Source organism: Meles meles, chromosome 15 (assembly GCF_922984935.1).
Source record: "Meles meles chromosome 15, mMelMel3.1 paternal haplotype, whole genome shotgun sequence".
NCBI classification, from domain to species: Eukaryota; Metazoa; Chordata; class Mammalia; order Carnivora; family Mustelidae; genus Meles; species Meles meles.
The window spans coordinates 22,297,295-22,315,937 of NC_060080.1; the positions used below are offsets into that span (position 1 = coordinate 22,297,295).

Consider the following 18,643-nt stretch of genomic DNA (forward strand, 5'->3'; position numbering starts at 1 on the left):
GTTTCCAAAAAAGCAGTAGGGGCACCTGGGTTGTTCAGTGGGCTAAGCCTCTGACTTTGGCTCAGGTCATGATCCCAGGGTCCTGAGATTGAGTCCTACATCAGGCTCCCCACTTGGTAGGGAGTCTCCTTGGCCCTCTGCCTGCCGCTTCCCCTGCTTGTGCACTCTCTCTCTCTCATATAAATAAATAAAATCTTTACAAAATAATAAAAAATAAAAAGTAAACATTAAAACACATAAAGCATATACTTCCTAACTTGTTTTGAATACCCATTATGTGCCTGGTGTAGGCCAGGTTGTCTACTTGGGTACAAAGGGAATAATGTTTCCTTAAGCTGTTCATGGTCTTTTGGAACATACAGGATTTAGACACTAAATGAAGAACAAGGTGAGTATATAATAAATCTCTGGTATCTTTTCTGCATATGGGTTTTCAAGGTTTTTATACCTTTCTCTGGGCATTGATACTGAGTCCATTCTTTGTGCCCAGCAGCATGCGAGGGGGCATAGCATTGTGGGTAAGAGTCCAGGTTCAAATCCAATATACATGGTTTCAGAACTCATATTTAACATTTAATGTCTCTCAGCCTCAGTTTCTTTATTTGCAAATATATAATAATAGTACCTACGTCTTAAGGTTATTACGATAATTATGTGAGATAATGCATACAAAGCACGAAGCAAAATGACTGCTGAGTAAACAATAAATATCAGTTCTTATTATTAGGCATAATAGGAGGTAGGAGATCTCTACCCTGCCTTTAAGAAATTCACAATCTATTTGGAATATAAACTACATACTGCTTCAACAGCGAGGGAAATTCAGGGAGAACATGATGAGAACTGCCAAGGGTGGGCACAGATTACATTGCAGTTGAAAGGAATCTTAATGGAGCAAGTGAATTTACAATGAGAGTTAAAGAAATTAAAACCATGTCAATTAAAAGGAGAGAAAGAGCTTTTTGATAAGGAGATGGCTGGTGTCAAAGTGTTAAGTCAAGATCTGATAAAGTATATAGGGAATGGCCCCATTTGACTAGATTAGGCTGGGAGATTCTTTTTACTCCCATTTCCATTTGGAGAAACCAAATCAGAATGAACTCTCTTAAATGCTTCCTTCATCAGAGATATCAAAATATCAAAGGAGTTTTCAGCCAAGAACTCAGTATTTGGTGGAGATAGGCTGTAACAAGGCTTTTGGAACCCCTCCCCTTCCCCCTCGCTGTGCTCCAGCCTCTTCTGCGTGGAAGGGAGGCGGCTCAGGGATAGGAGCCACACCAAAGGCAGAAGAGGCAGACACGGCACCCACTTACTTCTCTCCCTCCTCTATTTGGCTCAGTGTCCTTACCCTTGGATTTGTTTTGCTTTCTGACTATTGCTTTCCCTGGCACTTGTACATTTCCCAGGACTTTGGTGACAAGGAAGTGACCTGATTTCCAAAATGACCAGTGTCTTTATTGGATAGAGACCCCTTAGCAGTGAGACTAAGGTCTTACGTACATAATTTTCCTTGTTCTTCAGTCTTTCTTTTGCTTAAATTTAATTCCGTTTCTGGCATATTCATTGTTATGTCTTAATGCCAATAGAATCCAAACCCAATTTTGATTGGGCTGCTTCTGTTGATAGACAACACGAGGAGATGTTTCTATCCTGAGTCTCCTGTCTTAATGAGAGTCCATTGTTGCATCCCTAAACCACCTGTCACCACTCTCTTTAATCTTCCATTCCCTCCTTACTCCTTTTCCCCTTTCCCTGCCTTGATTTTTCTCCATAACATTTGTAACATGCTATGTATGTTTTACTTACTTTGTTAAATGCATGAATGAATGGTAGCACTCCGAGAGTCTTGTTCTCCTACTTGAAGAAACTTGACTTTGAAAAATCTAGATTTATGTAATTTGAGGATGAATCCATAGTATCAAAACATTGGGGTCTCTAAAGTACGAATCTCACTTAGTATTTAAAAATAAAGAATCTGTTTTGAAAATTTTTAATTTGCTTACAGTTTTTCAAAAAGGGATAGCTTTTGTATAATGAGGTGCTTACTGAAGCCTAGTTTTTAGTCACTCTGAGACTCGTGATCAGTAGTGGGTCTCATTTGATACCATTTAAGTGTAACTCAAAATGGTTCTTATTTGATTTGACCTACTGTATGGTGGCTTCTTTATAGTCCTTTTGTCTACGAACTGGTTTTGCTAGTAATGATTACAGCTTTGTTTTAAGCCTTTTGAATTGAGGAATACAGTGGCTTTTTTACAGCCTTCTTATGTGACCTGTAGTTTGTAATATTTATTGTTCAGCTCATGTCTATCAGCAGTAGTTAATTGGTAGTTTGTACCTTTATTGACATTCAACATTCAACATATAGGGGCTTGTTTAATGGCTGCTAGCCTTACTTGGAATTAGCATATCAAAGGGGTACAGCATAATGATAAATTGTGCTTGTGTTTACTTTTGTTTCCAAGGCTAATCATTGTTTTTTCCTGCACCCTTTTGATATTTGTGAAGAGCCCCAATTGAGAATAGTTACACGAATAAGCCGTTATGACCTATCCAGAATGTTAACTCTTATTAGTAGGTGCATCTTTTGCTTATATGTGGTTCAGACCTGAGTTTTCTTTAACAAAATCTTAAGTAGTCATAGATTTAAGGAAGAATGAGATAAGTATTAAGAATCTTTCAAACTGAAAGTACTTTCTATTTAACTCCATCGTTTACTCATTCTTACAATCTTTCCTGCATTAATTCAGTTTTTTTTTTTTTTCCTCCCAACCAGTTTGCCATATACGTGCTTTTCAGACATTGGGTATACAAAAACAAACAGGAAGAGCGCCCAGCCTGCAAGGAACTCACCGCTGTATTCACTATATATAACGAATAAGTGAATATTGACTATAAGCTATAGGAACCCCATGCTGTTCTATAGCCAAGTGCTGAGCCCAAATCGTTGTTGAATCTCAGCAAAATATCATGGCCATGTTTGCCTTGCCATATGTATGTCAGTGCCTGGTACGCCTTTGTAAAGGTAGGAGGCAGTACTCTTTTTTTGTTTCAGCAGATTCGACATCTTTCCCCCCATTTTAGCCTGCTGCACTTTTAGATGGTACAGATAGAAAGCCTTGAAAATGTATACTTGTGCATTTTTAAATGTCCCCTACTACACTAGAACCTCCCCCTGCTTTCCAAATGTTGCCATTAGTGGTTACAATAATCATCTGTAATGTTAGCTTCTAAGAACCCCAGTACAAGAGCTTCTTTTATAATTCCCCAGATGGGAAGGAACACATGTACGAGCCTGTTAGAGTTGCAGAAACTGGAAACAGTACTGTGTGGATTTGTATTTTTGGAACTCTTTGGGCTTATTTAAGCACTCAAAGTCAAACTTAGGTATCCATTAGGAATCAAATACCAATTCAAGGGAAACTCATGTGTCACACCAAAGCAAGTAGATTATATTAAAAGTAGTTCATAAAAGGAACTCCTGGAAACAGCTCTTTTCCTATTCAGACTAATGTTTCATGTACTCTTTGCAGGATGCCAGATGATAAATGTTGATTATATAAACCAGGGTCATTCCGTTTGTTTAGAGGACTGTCTCTGAGCATTTCTTTTCTTTGCTTAAATAAAAAAATAAAATAGCAGTGAAATGAGAAGTTTAAAAGTAGGAAAGGGAGATAATTATAATAAAATATCCATAGGTATATGGAGTGAAGCTACTAATTAAAAAGATTTTCAGTGGCCTCTAGTTTTTTGCAGTGTTTTTGTTTTTTTCTGAATATGTATCTTTGGTGTTTTTTTTTAATTTTTAATTTTTTATTAACATATAATGTATTATTAGCCCCAGGAGTACAGGTCTGTGAATTGCCAGGTTTGCACACTTCACAGCACTCACCGTAGCACATACCCTCCCCAATGTCCATGACCCCACCACCCTCTCCCCACCCACCTCCTCCCAGCAACCCTCAGTTTGTTTTGTGAGATTAAGAGTCTCTTATGGTTTGTCTCCCTCCCGATCCAATCTTGTTTCATTTTTTCCTTCCCTACCCCCAAGCCCCCCACGTTGCCTCTCTAATTCTTCATATCAGGGAGATCATATGATAATTGTCTTTCTCTGATTGTTGTTTTTGTTTTTAACCAGGTTTTGTGACTTGTAGTCAGAGCCTTGACCTTTAACAAGGAAATTCAGTCACTTGGGGGAAGGTATCTGAAAATCATTGTTAGTTCTTTTTTTATTATCTTACGTTAAGGTGACCAGTCTGACTCTAAAGAAGACCACTTCTATACTTAGATCATAAAATGAATTGGTCTCTCCGAATGTGAGTATTTTCAAACTCAGCTTCAACCTTGGAGGTGTGTTATAGAATTACATAGTTTCTATTTGTTGAGATCTAAGTATTTTTTAGCATTTCCATCCTCATTTTACAGAAAGGAACATTCAAGGTTGAATACTTTATCATCTGCCAAAGACCAAGAAATGATAGATAAACTCAGGTTCCCAATCTTGACTCTCCTTTTGAAACCACTAGTTCTAGGGACCTTGGTATATTATGGGAGGCAGGAGCAAGGAGTCAGTACTGAGTTTCCAGGTACCACTGCTGAAGCAACTTTTATAAAGCAGGTTCCTGAAAAGCACTAGGTAAGGAGAATAAAGGTTAGAAATTAGCATTAATTTGTTTACTGTTGTACTCACTCAGCAAACATGGAGCAGTTTCTGTGTTCCAGGCACTGTACTAAGGTCCTTATGTACTTCCTAAATCATACTACCTAAAAACACATTCCAGAGGTATTACAAGTCTACATATAAAAATAAAATGTTAGAGGAAGTGCTAGGGAAAGAAATAACCTCAGAGTTATTGACCAGATTTAAGTCTGTAGAAATCTAAATTTTCTTTGTTGTCAGAAGAATTCCCAAACAAAGTAAAAAGCCAAAAATTGGACTGAGAGAAAATATTAATAACACAAGTGATAGATAGGGTTAATAAAGCCCAATAAATAACAAGAGCAAGAAAAGTCCAAGAGGCTTTAGTGGGAAGGATTTTATCAGCGAGGTGACAGCAGAGATGACCAGTAAGCAAGTAAAACTTTGCTCAGCTTTAGTCACTGAATCTCACCTGAGACACCGTTTTCCAGCAGTGAGACCGCTAGCATTAAACTGCAGAGTGACAGCAGCTAGCCTTATCAAGTTATTCAGGCGGCGCGGAAGCAGGTGCTCTCTCCTGAGGCAAATTCAGGAGTCTGAATGCAATTGCTGTAAAATTTTTAGAAAAATAATCTTAAGCTATTAAAATGTAAAATGTCCATAACCTTAGATCCAACAAGCTCCGTGTTAGCTCGCAATTCGAAAATATAAGTCCCACTAAGAAAGGATACATATATCCTTTCTATGAGCACATTTAATGTAACACTATCAAATGGCTAAGAACTGCAGACAACCTGAATGTCTGTTGCTAGGGTAATGGTGTAAAAAAAAAAAAAAAAAAAATCCATGGCATGGAATATTATGTGGCTATTTAGGAAGCAGTCGGTAGGGTGATATGTATAATACAATTCCATTATGGAAAACAAAACAAAAGGTTAAAGAGCTATTTATATGCAAGTGAGTGTATGTGTTTATGAGCATAGAGAAAGCTGTTTGAGGCTCCGTACACAGTTAATATTAGTTACCTTTAAAGGGGGGTGGGGGCGGAAGAGCTTTTCCTTATAAACTTCTGTATGGCTTGACTTGTTACAACAAGCCTAAATTTTGTCATGTAACACCAAAAAATAATTGAGAAGTAAAAGCATAAAAAAATCACAAAGCTGAAAAGAGAGGGGGGATGTGGTTCCAGAGACAGAAGATCAGGAGAGTGTAGCTTCCTAGAAGCAGGAGACTGAGAGTATTTCCAGTTTCTCTAAAGGAAAGAGATTATCCATGTCAAATACTGTTCAGAGATCAGTTAAGATAAACACAGAGAGGGCTTTGCTGTGTTTTACGGATGCCTGGGGGAGGGCAATCCCGATGGCCTGGTGGGGTCAGAAGGCCATTCTCCTGTGCTAAGGGATAATGGGAAGGAAGGGAATGGAGACGGGCAGTGCAGATAACTTTTCAAGCAGTCTGTGAAGGAGAGGAGAGAGATGAGAGAGAATGGGGTATAGAGACCAGCATGATTCTTTTCTTTCCTTTGTAGAATTTTTATTTTATTTTTTATGTTCTAAAGATTTTATTTATTTATGAGAGAGAGTGTGTGCACATGAGCAGGGGGAGCAGCAGAGGGAGAGGAAGAGGGAGAAGCAGACCCGTCACTGAGCACTGAGCTCCCCATACAGCCTGATGCGGGACTCGATCCCACGACCCCAGGATCATGACCTGAGCCGAAGGCAGATGCTTAACTGACTGAGCCACCCGGGCGCCTCTTTAAACTTTTTATTTTTTAAGATGGAAAAGACTTCTGGTTCTTGCCCCTTTGTGTACTTGCCACACGTGCATCCTGTAGGCACAATAGAAGGCAGAGTGAGGATGACGTCAGAGCTGAGCTGGATGAGTGTGATGGCCAGCTTCCCACGATACGGGAAAGGAAGGGGTGAGGTTAGTTTCAGACAGAAATGAGGATCGCGTATTCTGAGGTTCTCAGCGCTCATGGGCAGTGGTTCTTAAAGTCTAGATTGGGACCCTCCTAGGATGGCAGGTGGGGCCTCCAGAGGACCTGTGAACCAATCCAGAAATAGAGGCCAGTTCTTACCAGTCCTTATGGGCGAAAGATGTGCAGTCCTGTTAAGTTTTCAAAAAATTCATATTCGACTTAGAGCCACTACCAACCAAAAGTGAAATGATTAAGGGTTACTAAAATCTGGTATTCACAAAGTAAAACCATCACGCTACTAGAATTTATGCTAATTCAGTATTTTATTCGGAAGTCTGGCAAACATTCAGTGCTTGGCAGTAATCATGAACCTATAAATCCCAGTTTTGACTCAGGACATTTCATCAGTGTTGGCTTAAGTTGGTTATGACATTCGGTTATCACTATCCTTGCTTTTAAATTATAAATTACAGGACGTATAATATACGTATACAGGACGGATAATGATAATGATAATGATTATCATTATCATTATCAGTTCAGTTTATTGTGGGTTATTAACCTCTCGATGTTTTTTGTATGTATTTGGATCAACAGTGTTTTTGTCTCATAGTATTCTTATAACCAGGCTTTTAAGATATGTATGTCTTGTGGTTCATCTGTGAATCATGAGCAGTGATTTTGCGAAGTCGATGTGTACGTAACCCCCTGCCATTTGCTTGTACGGTGGCACAGTTCGTAGCAATATGTTTCTTGGGAATTTTTGCTATTTAAGTAATTTGTAACATCCTGTCAAGGTATATATAGTAAAATTATTGGGTATTTTGAGATTCTGTGGTTGTCCTATGATATAAATTGTATTCATAATTCCTTTTCTTCCATAAAAAGAAAATCATAAGTCATTTATATATATTATAAAAATTAAGACATGACACATATCATTAGCAACATGTTTACGGCAGTTTGTTAATTATGCTTTTGACTAATTCTTGTTTGTTGCCAGATTCGCTTTTCCCCCCTTGGAATGTCGGAACAAACAAGATAGGTGGGAGTCTTCTCCTCACAGTAGTCGGCTCTGGTCAGATAGTTGGACAGCCATCACTCTAGGGAGCGATTGGCATGTGGCAAAGGATACGCAGAGCTGCTAACTTCAAACCCAGGTGCCTGGCATGCTCTGGCCTCGGTGCCAGTGGGCTGTGAGCTCAGCACCGGAAAGATGGTAGGAGAGCAGGTACTAACGATATTTTGTTTTCCACTCCCTGCTGAAGGACGTAAATGAAGACCCCGGAGAAGACGTGGCCCTCCTTTCTGTCAGTTTCGAGGACACCGAAGCCACTCAGGTGTATCCCAAGCTATACTTGTCACCCCGAATTGAACAGTGAGTATCAACGTCATTAGTTGTATGTGGCCTGGTATTTCGCCTTGTTAGCCAAACATATCTTGCTAATTCTTTGGCTGCTCTTGACCTCTTAGAGTGATTTCTCCTCATTGACTTTTGTTTTCTTAAAAATGAGTTGTACCAGGAGTTTAGATTGCAGAGTAAATGCAGTTAGTATTTGCCACTGCAGTCTTTGGATGAGTCTTAGTTGTGCAACTTGTGATATGAATTCCGTACCTTTGTAGAGAGAGATGAGTAGGCAGGCGGAATCCGAAATTGCGACTCCTTCCAAATGTTCCCCGGGTACATATGGTTATAGCCTAAAGAGGACTGCTCAGCAATGTCCTAGCCAATGTCTTAGATTTCTGTAAGTATTATAGTTATTTGTAAAAATGTAACTAGTCTCCTGAAAATATTAGCAAAAACTTATTCTGAAGTTAGTAGTGGTGATATTAAAAAGCAGATAGCTTAAAAAGATGACACATTGGAATTTCTCTTTTGTGTCTAAATAGTGCACATGACTTTCAGGCTCTGGGGTACAAGCAGTTTGATGCCACATTTGTGTTTTAACCTAGTACCTTGACTCGTTGGTGATGAATTTTACGGGGGCCAGCCTCGCAATGTGCTTATTGTTGGCTGAAATGCTTCAGAAGCTTATTCTACTTCAAAGGAAGCTGAGGTTCATTGAAAATAGATTGTAAGCAGATTTGGTTGGGAGCTTCTGACAAGACAGATAGTTCATCGGCAGACAGAGTTTTTACAGATTCTGATTGAAATATGTGATTCAAAATCTCAGTCAGGGTTGGCTGATTTCTGTCTGTGAGATGTGGTCACCATCCAACATTCATATCCTGAGTCATTTTTACTCCCTCTGGCCCTAGTTGTTCAACTTCGTGAATCATGGACATACCATCTTCCACACTGGAAGAAGACATAGGTGTTCATTGTCCCATATGGGTGACTAGGGGCGCCAGTAATCTATAGGCATTCTCTTATTTATTTGTATACCTCTGAGAGCACCTGGGATGGGTTTTACAGTAGCAGGCATTCACTGAATGTTTTGTTTTGTTTTTTTCAAATTTTATTTATTTATTTGATAGAGATTGCAACTAGTCAGAGAGGCAGGCAGGGAGAGAGAGGAGGAAGCAGGCTCCCTGCTGAGCAGAGAGCCCAATGTGGGGCTTGATCCCAGGACCCTGGGATCATGACCTGAGCTGAAGGCAGAGGCTTTAACCCATTGAGCCACCCAGGTGCCCCGAATGTTTTCATTTTTAATTGAAAATACTAACCCATATTGGCAAAGACACCAAAGAATGTTGGAGGCAACATGAGGTAAATAGGCCAGGTCTCTCGGTCCTGCCAAGAGGGCCTAACCCAGGCTTCTGCCACTTACCAGTTGGTAAAATATTTAACATCTTTGAACTTGCTTCAAAATAGGGCTAGTATTACCTATTTTATAGTGATATTTTGAGGATTTTATTAAACACTGTTCTTAAGGCATTAATTGTAGTGCCCGACACTATGGCAAGTGGGAGCTGTACGTGTTGTCATTATTGATGGTGTTCATAGGAGAAGAATGCGTGAGGGAGCGAGTGGTTAGTACAAGCTGGGGCAGAAAAGGCAAGGATGGGTAAATGGGTGAGCAGATACTAGTTCTAAGCAGTCTCTCTGTACATACGTGATAAATCAGGAAGGTATGTTGGTGATGAGGAAAGGGGGATCTCAATGAAACCATTGCAAGATGTAGGTAATAATATATTAGTTAAGCTGCAGACAGGAATTTGCCAACTTGGAAAAATGATTTTCCCAGCACCCACGTTATTTTACTTGGGAGTTACTGCACCTAGTTTGCAAATAAACTTGCTAATAAAATATTTCTCCCTCTAAAAATCTGAGATGTGATGTGACAAATTATCAGTGAAGGTTATATTTGAAAAGTTATTTCCTGTAAAATCTAGCTTTCCTACATATCTTCCCTCTTTTTTTATGTTATGAACTTTCCGCATCTTACTTTTCCAGATCAGTTTCTAATGCTCTTCCCTCCACTAGCCTGTTATTCAGCCAGACTCCATCACTTGAACGTTTCTTACTTTACCTGTGTGCTCTTGCCCCTGTGCCTTTGCTAAAGCTATCACCTCCGTGTGCAATGCCTTCCCTAATGCCCTTTTCCTGCTGAAACAGACCTTTCAATCCTGTTTCTACCATTTCTCCCGAACACCATCGGGCTGCCTTCTCTGGCCATCCTGTGAACTCTTACAGCACTGAATTGGTATCAGTCAGAATCTGCTCACCACAGATTTAGTTAGCGATGTATTTGTTTTCTCATCTTTTACTAAATTGCAGGCTACTCAAGGACGGGAACAAGTCTTTTCATTTTGTTAATGTCTTGCAGAAATGTAGTGCAGGGGGAATGGGAGCCTGGTTGGCAGTATTCTGGGTCAATACGTAATTCTTACAAGAAAACTGGGAAACGCTGCATTGAGAGTCTTAACGTTTTTACAGGTTGATACAGATTCGCTTAGTAGAACTGTCTTTGTAGTACCAGTGAAAACTGCCAGAAGTTCTTATATCCTTGAGTAGAGTTTTAAAAATGAGGTTTCAGAAGAAGAGGTTAAAATGGCAAGTGGTCAAATTGTCGTATGTGACTTTCTAAGACTTATGTAGTTATTAAAGTTATTAATATCTTTGGTTGACTCATGCAGATTTCAGTGTGTAGAACAGAGGTAATGTTGTTTCAGTAGGGCCAAGGTCATAGGATAGATTTTAAGAACTGAATGAGGCAGTTGGTACTGGTCTTTGATACTGTGTTAAAGTCTCACTCGTTTTCTGTGTTTCATACTAAACTGTCAACTCTGAGCCATCCAAGCATTGATTATTGACTCAGACTTGGAGAGTGCTCAGGAGTCATGGGGAAAGCATCCCATGTGGCCACGCCCAAAGCCATGGACAGACACTTGCGCTAAGCTGAGGCTTGTACTCTTTTTGGCTTTTGCTATGGCTCTTTCTAGGAAGTTCCAAGCCCCATGCAGTGCATTTGACAGGCAGGGGTCCAGGCCTGATCAGTGTGGGTCAACGGTATTGTGCATCAATGGCCTGATCCACATTAGGTGAAAATTGGCAAGAAAAGATATATTCTCCTGTTTGTTCTCCGTGGGCACAGAAAGGTATCTTGAGCCTGGGAAATACCTCATTTCAGTCTGGCTATGTTCCTCTGCCCCAACTTGTCCATGCAGTGGGCAGGAATATTATGCTTATACTAACTAGTCTCAGAAATGGGAAAAGGCTACTTTGGGTCTTGTCTTCACATTGGGAAGAAGGATCCATTTATTGTACCCTAAATGTTTCTAGGGACATGGTTACCAAATGTCCTCAAAATAGACAATCCCCACAAAAGGGAACATCTGTCAGAGACATGGGGTTGAAAACTCCCAAGTGTATTATAATGAACGGAGCTCTAAAATGTAATCCCCACTTCAGAAGTCTGTCTCTTCGCCTGGAAGAGATTCTGGTGTTTCTGGCGACACTGGGGCCTGACTGTGCGCCTCTGTGGTGTTTGGATGTTTGTTTTTCCTGGTCTCCCACTGTGCACGTGTGTGGCTTGCAAAGAAAAGCTTCTGAGAACTGCGCGTTCTTCTCGCACATGGGATGTTAATGAAATACGCTTATTTCGGGCTCTCTGTACGTTGTTTTCCAAGGAACCCAGACCAGTCAGGTAAATGGGACACTAAGTACAGTTCATTAAACAAAACAGAACAGCTAGTAGTCAGTTGTGCAAAACAGACTTTGGTTGACTCTTAAGAGAAGGGAAAAAAACCCTAGTTTCTAAACCAGTTGCCTTTTTCCCCCTGGCAGTCAAGCTGGCCGTGTGAGGTTACATCATTAGAGCCGGCACCAAACCTGCTCTACTTTTCCCTCCTTCTCAGACTGTTGGCAGTTCCAGCAGTGACACCAGAGGTGAAACGGGCAGTTCTCTTTCCCGAAAGGTGTGGGCCCATTTCTTGGCTTGAGCCTGGTGGTGGGAGTGGTTTGAAGAAAGCCAGCTTGTCACTCCCTGTGCTGTTCCCACTCGGTGCATAAAAAGAGGATTTCAGCCCCTGAGGCAGACCAGGTGGCATCTTTCACAAGTACAGAATTTGTTTTTAGAACTTTTTGTTGTTAAGTTACAGTCCGCCTTAGAAATACGTCCTCAAAGCTGAGCAGCCCACAGACGCTCACCACTAGGGAGGCCCTTGTGCCCACAAGTACTTTCAGCAAGAAAAGCACAAGAATTGACCAAGTGGCAGGCCCTTGGCTGGGTGCTTCGGAGGAAATCAAGATAAATGAGATTTGGCCATGCCCTTACTAGTTTGCTTGATTGTAAAGGGAATCAGAACAGACAGGGCAAGTCCCAACTCGTGTGTTAGTAGAAAAGGCACGATAAGACTTGGCACCGGGGGACCCCGGTTCCTCCGCTTGACTACCTGACAGTCTTGGCTTAAGACTCAGCCTTTCTGAGCCCCACTCATGGCATCCTCTGCAAAGGGGGGTCAGTCCTCACTTGCCAGTTCACCTCCTCCAAGGGGGTCATAGAGAAAGTGCCCCCTGCAGCTTCGGCACTGGACGATGCCCAGGTAGTGTGTCTTGAGTTGTCCAAGCACCAAAATTCGACTTTGCAAGTACTGTGTGAGTTCAGGGCAGGACAAGATCCCGTTTCCATTTGGCTCAGTGGAGCGGGGACCTTGTGGAAGACTTTGGGAAGCCTGGCACAGTGTGGCTTTCCTAGAGATTAAACCTGCGCAACTGTGAAAATCTTAAGTATATGTTTGTTCAGTACTTTCAGACATTTAAACTGCTTTCACTTGACCATCCCATCTGATCCTCACAATGGTATCCCTAACATGTTCTAGAATACAGCTCTTTTCTTCTATAACCTGGAGCTCTTAGACCCTTCCCGGTCCCATCCACTGACTTTTCTTCCTTTTTCAACCCATTACATTATGCTAAGTTATGTTTCCCGTGATTTCATCCCCAGAGCCCTACCTCTTTGTGGATGCCCCCCCAGATCCCCATCTAATCTCAACTTTCCTCCCAGCTTTTCTAGCCGCTTGATAGACATGTCTGTCCGTGTGTTCACTCAACAGCTGAGACTGGACGTGTCCGCAGCCAAACTCCTCATTCCTCCGGGAAACCGGGGTTTCTTCCTTACAGCCCCGTTTCTATTCAGGACACACTCAGTTTCTTAGGTGTCCAGGTGCTGCCTCCAAATGGCGTTAGCCAACCCCCGTTTTGTACTAGAAATCCTCTCTCCATTATATCTGTCCTTCTGGTCATTCCTACTGTCATTGCCTAGTTTAGTCCTTCGGTTGCTGTGTCTCCTGATGGCCTTTTAACTTTCCTTCCTATGTTAGTTTATCCAGCCCGGAGCTGTCACTGTCTTCCTGAAGGAAGTTTGGGTCATATAATGTTCTTTCCCTGCTCAGCACCATTAATGCCCCCCCATCACCAACAGAATTAAGTGTGTATCTCTCTGTGACATCCAAAACTTCTTCTGTTGTCGTCCCAGCTGACCTTTCTACCCTGATCTGGGTTCTGTGAGTATCCTTTTGTTCAGCCAAGCTGGTTTTCTGGGATTTCCTGTGAACACACCTTGTATTTTTTTTTTTTCTTCACTTTCATACCTTTGCTTGGGCTGCTTCTCCTACAAGAATGTTGAATTTTATTTCCCTTTCCTGTAGAATCTGTCAAAGTTTTGTCTGTCCTCATAGATCTTCTCAGTTCCCGTCCTCCCCTGTGGAACTTTTCCTGACCACCACCACCTGCCTCCCCAGCAAGATTGTGCTTTTCCCACCTGTGTTCATGCCTCTGTTGTTATACTCTTTCCGTGGACTGTGCACTCCTTAAGGGTGCTCCTCTGTTTCCATCAGTCGAGCACTGGTGAGCCACAGCCCATGTTCTGCCAAGCTGGCCCGGCCTCGGGCCCTGCCTGAGCTCAGTTTCAGTTCCCACTGTCTGGATTTGCTGGCGGATCAGCCGGCTGGGGACCTATTGGATCCCTGTGCTACAGAGGCTGGTGGTCTCCAAAGTACATGTGTCTTGAGGCCCAGCCAGTAAGCTTATTCCCTTATAGACCCCTGGTCATGTTTCCTAGAGGTGGAGCTTTATTTCCTGGGAGTGGCTCATCAGCTGAATCCCGAAGGTGGTGAATATGCTTTTGATCTTATGTGACCTGTTATTTCCTCCTGTTGTTACCTCTCCAGCCCTCTTTTCCCTGCCTTTACCCCACAGTGTGCCTGGCCACAGATATGGTCACTTACAACATTTGGATAGCCTGTAATCCAAAAAGACTGGGCTAAACTGAAACTTATCTAAAGGGCCTAGGGAAAGGATTGGGAGGAGCTGAAAATTAAAATAATACTACTTAGAATTATGGGTGAGGTTTAATGAAATTATGGATATAAAGTTCAGATATATCAGATAAAGTAAGTTTTTAAAACAAGAGCAAATTCAATATTTTGTGTTTTTTTTTTTAATTTTGTGCTGAATTCAACATCTTAACAGGATGGAAAATTTTTGCTTTAGATGCTTGAAAGATTTTTTTAGAACAATTAGAAAAATTGTGTAACTAAACAGATTTTAAAGAAAAGATAATTCTTTGCCTTTCTTCTTCTTCTTCTTTTTTTTTTCTTTCTTTTTAACCTACGTCAATTGTCTTAAGAAATAAGACCCTAGATCTCTTGGGGTGATTTTGTGTCAGGATTTAAGTAATAGAACATCATAGTAAACATGGTTTAATTTAGCCTTACTCATGTTTACTTGAGTCACTGAGATAATCCTATAATAAATATTGTGCTCCTAGAGGTTTTCTTTTCCCCCCTTTGATAAATATATAGTCCCAAGTATGCTAAGACAACCAGCTGTCAGGAGATGTGTATTTGGTTTTAGTGGAACGAGCTATCTTAGCCTCCAGGGATTTGAGATGTTCGTTTTACTAGTCTGGGAGCAGGGCCAGAAGGGTTCTTCGTGACTTCGAATGGAATTCTGAAAAGTAAGTTCAGCAAGTTTTCATTAGTGAGTTTGGCCTTTTCTCTTGCCTGTGCCTCCCAAAAGATCAAGAGCTCAGCCTGCACTTCGAAACATTACCAGAAAGAACCAGAACGGAATTTAGTTGGGGGAGAAAATCAATCAGCCCCCAAATAGCATATTTTTGGAAACATTCTGGTGTAGAACTCCTACCTCTCCAGCTGCCTGAGTTGGTGATGTATCAATGTTTTTATCTAGGTTTCTTTTTAGGCAGAAAAATATACATTTCTCAAGAAGATGTATACAATAAGTCTGTGATAATTCAGATCTCACTGGTACTTGTTTCTTAAACTTGTTTGCCCCCGAAGCTCTATCTCAGATTTATTTTGTGTCTGTGGGCAGTTCTGTGCCTCGCTTCTCCTAAGAGCTGTTTTCCATTCTACAGCATGAAGATGAGCTCTAAACTCTAAGATATAATGTGTCTTCGGAACATCTCAAGGATTTTGTGCAGCGTTTTTTTTCTGTAATGAAGATGAGAAGTTTATGATTTTTAATTTTGCACTATATTTCAACAGCAAAACTCTACTGTTTCATGTAGTGTTCATTTGTATTTATTCACAAGTAGGAAAATATTCCTCAATGGAAGGTCTGAAATGTACAGTGGTAGTTAACAAAAACATGAGGCTATGTTATAGGAAGGAGCAGAGTAATTAGGAAGTGGAAGAGAAAATGGCTTAGAATGTTCCAGAACTGATGGAAGATACCAATCTTCAGATAGAGGAAATACGGTGAACGTCAAACAGGCTAAATTAAAAGAAATTGACACCTAGACACATCATTTGAAGTCGCAGAACACCAAAGGTTAAAAGTATCCAAAGTTGACATACGGTTTTAAAGGAGTAGCAGATTGACTCAGACCTCTTTGCAAATCTGATGAGAGTTCATGGACTTTAGCCCAGAAAAATGTACAGACACAGAAAGTTTAAATACAGTTTTGAGAGTAACACACCTGCCCCTGAAGCTAATCCACAAGCCTCATTTAAGGATCCTTGTTCTAGATTTCAGTTCTGCATTTTTAATGCCTTCTATACCCTCTCATGCAAGAATAATCACCGAGGCTTGAGATTTAATATTTTAAGAGTAAATTATGGTCCACCACTACCCATTTCCCCCCTACAAAATCTACACTTCCCCTGTGTTCTTTATCTTTATTAATGGTGTGACTAGCCTCGGGCCCACGGCCATGACACCTAGGCACCCTATTTTTGACCTTCCCCTCACCATGGTTGCCTGTATTTACACAACTGCTGGCTGATTTTGCCTCCATGGTATCTCATGTTCACCTGCTCACCCTTTCCCCAGCCCCGTTTCAAGCCTGCGTATTTCACTGTTGGCCACATTAATCCTTTGAAAGCAGAGCTCCATGCATGTCACTCCCTTGCTGAAACACCCTTAATGGCTTTTCAAGACAGGGGAGCAAACTGTGTTGGCGTCGTGTCTGAGAAGGCTCCGTGCTCAGCACACTCACAGCAGCCTACATACCCTGTATCCCAGACTCCCAAACCGCAGGTGACGGGACCAGGGATAGGTACTTCTGGGGAGTCTCCTCAGTTCTTTTTTGGGAGTATAGTTATCGTTGTTTGTTTAACAGTTTTTATCCAGCAGAGTTAGGTGTTTCGTAGGGAGGACTGCAGGCCATACTATGAGATATGCTGCATTGTGTCTTGATTGTTCTAGATTTTTATAAGTATTGATTGTGATTGTAGATGTTCTTTGAATGACATTCCATAATATTCTGCTGCTTTTTCCTGTTCTTTTTACTTCTTGTGGTTTTTAGTAAACCTCCCTCTTTGGGATAACTTACCTGAGCTACTGTTGTCTTGTCGCTGGACTATTGAAATACTCTTCTAACCGGTCTTTTGTGCTCACTCCTTCCCCGCTCCTAGCTAGTTGCCAAACTGCAGGCACAGTGGGCTTTCGAATCAAATCACATCTTATCATTCTTTAAAAAAAGAGGAAAGTTCATTACTTTTATTCACAAATGATCACTTACCAGCTTTATCCCACTGAAAGTTTTTATCCTGTATCTCCCAGGCATATATATTTATTTATTTATTTATTTATTTATTTTCCCTTTTTATTAATTTTTTCAGCGTAACAGTATTCATTCTTTTTGCACAACACCCAGTGCTCCATGCAAAACGTGCCCTCCCCATCACCCACCACCTGTTCCCCCAACCTCCCACCCCTGACCCTTCAAAACCCTCAGGTTGTTTTTCAGAGTCCATAGTCTCTTATGGTTCGCCTCCCCTCCCCAATGTCCATAGCCTGCTCCCCCTCTCCCATCCCACCTCCCCCCAGCAACCCCCAGTTTGTTTTGTGAGATTAAGAGTCATTTATGTTTGTCTTATTTTAATACTACCTATTGTCGTCTTTCATCAACTTCTACCATTTTTTCCTTCATACTATCTTAAAGTCTGAATTCCTCCAAGTCTTATTTCTTCCTATCCTGTTATTTCAGTTTCCTTCCCCTTTAATCCTTTCTGTCAAACCCTGGGACTAAGTGTTTGGTGTACTAAAGTAGAGACTAATGTGTAAAAAGGGGGGCATAAAATTATGAAAAAGATGACCTTCAATACTCTGTGGCAGTTATTCCAATCCCTTGCAAGTGTGAGGACCAGTTTTTAGTCAAAATCTTTTCCATGAAGGGGCACCCGGGTGGCTCAGTCTATTGGGCTTCTAAGTTTTGGTTTTGGCTCTGGTCCCTATGATGGGCTCAGCACTGGGCATGGAGCCTGCTTGGGATTTCCCTCTCCCTCTGCCCCCTACCCCATGCACCCATGCTCTCTCTCTCAAAACAAAACAAAACAAAACAAAACAATAACAACAACACATAACAAACCCAAAACATCTTTTCCATGAGGATGAAAGGACAGAAGGAGGGCTTGACTAGAACCGTGTGGCAGAAGGAGATTTTTTAGGATTGTTTTAGGATGATGGAATTGTTTGTTCTGTATCATGATTGTGGTGGTAGATACACAGCTCTGCGCATTTGTCAAAACTCAGAGAACTGTGCCTTAAATTTCATAGATCTGTACAGATAAAAAGTAATACTTTTTAGTATTTCATGTGAATAAATGATGAATTGAATGCCTTTTAAATGAACCTGTGTTTTATTAATCACTTCAGTGTATGTGTACATATCTGAGAAATGGATGCATGTATATGCTTTGTGTGCTGTAGGTGTGTGTATGTGTATACGTGTATGCACATTCATGAATCTATTTTTATATGTGTGATATATTACACATAGGACATTTATTAGGTCTTCAAGGGCTTGGTAGCCAATAAATTAGTAAACCTTTGATACCAGCCTAAGGCCCCATAGTGTCCTGAAGCAAGGAGATTGGGAACATGAGTAATACAGGATGTTTAATCAATGACCATTTTCCATGAATTCTGTTGTGTGTTATTTGTTTAAGTAAAAGCACATTTTAATTTATTTCTTGCTCTCAAAATAGCTAACATAATTACTATGTTCAGAAGCAGTTTTTAACCTTATTGTTGTGTTTCCCAGTGGAATGACAGATCCACCAAGAGCCCTGCCATTCTCGCTCCTCTCTGCCCAACACAAACACCTGGGTTTCTTAGTTTAGCTCATGGTGAGGACAGAGGAACTCCAGAAGGAGCAGGGCTCTAGGGTGTT

At 41.0% G+C, this 18,643-nt stretch overlaps 1 protein-coding gene across 1 annotated transcript in view; it reads left to right on the plus strand.

The window, feature by feature from the left end:
* Positions 1-18,643, plus strand: part of BABAM2 (BRISC and BRCA1 A complex member 2) — a 409,960-nt gene that overhangs the window by 221,698 nt on the left and 169,619 nt on the right. The window contains exon 7 of the mRNA XM_045978616.1: positions 7,829-7,938. Coding sequence (XP_045834572.1) covers positions 7,829-7,938 — 110 coding nt within the window. The remainder of the gene's footprint in view (positions 1-7,828; positions 7,939-18,643) is intronic.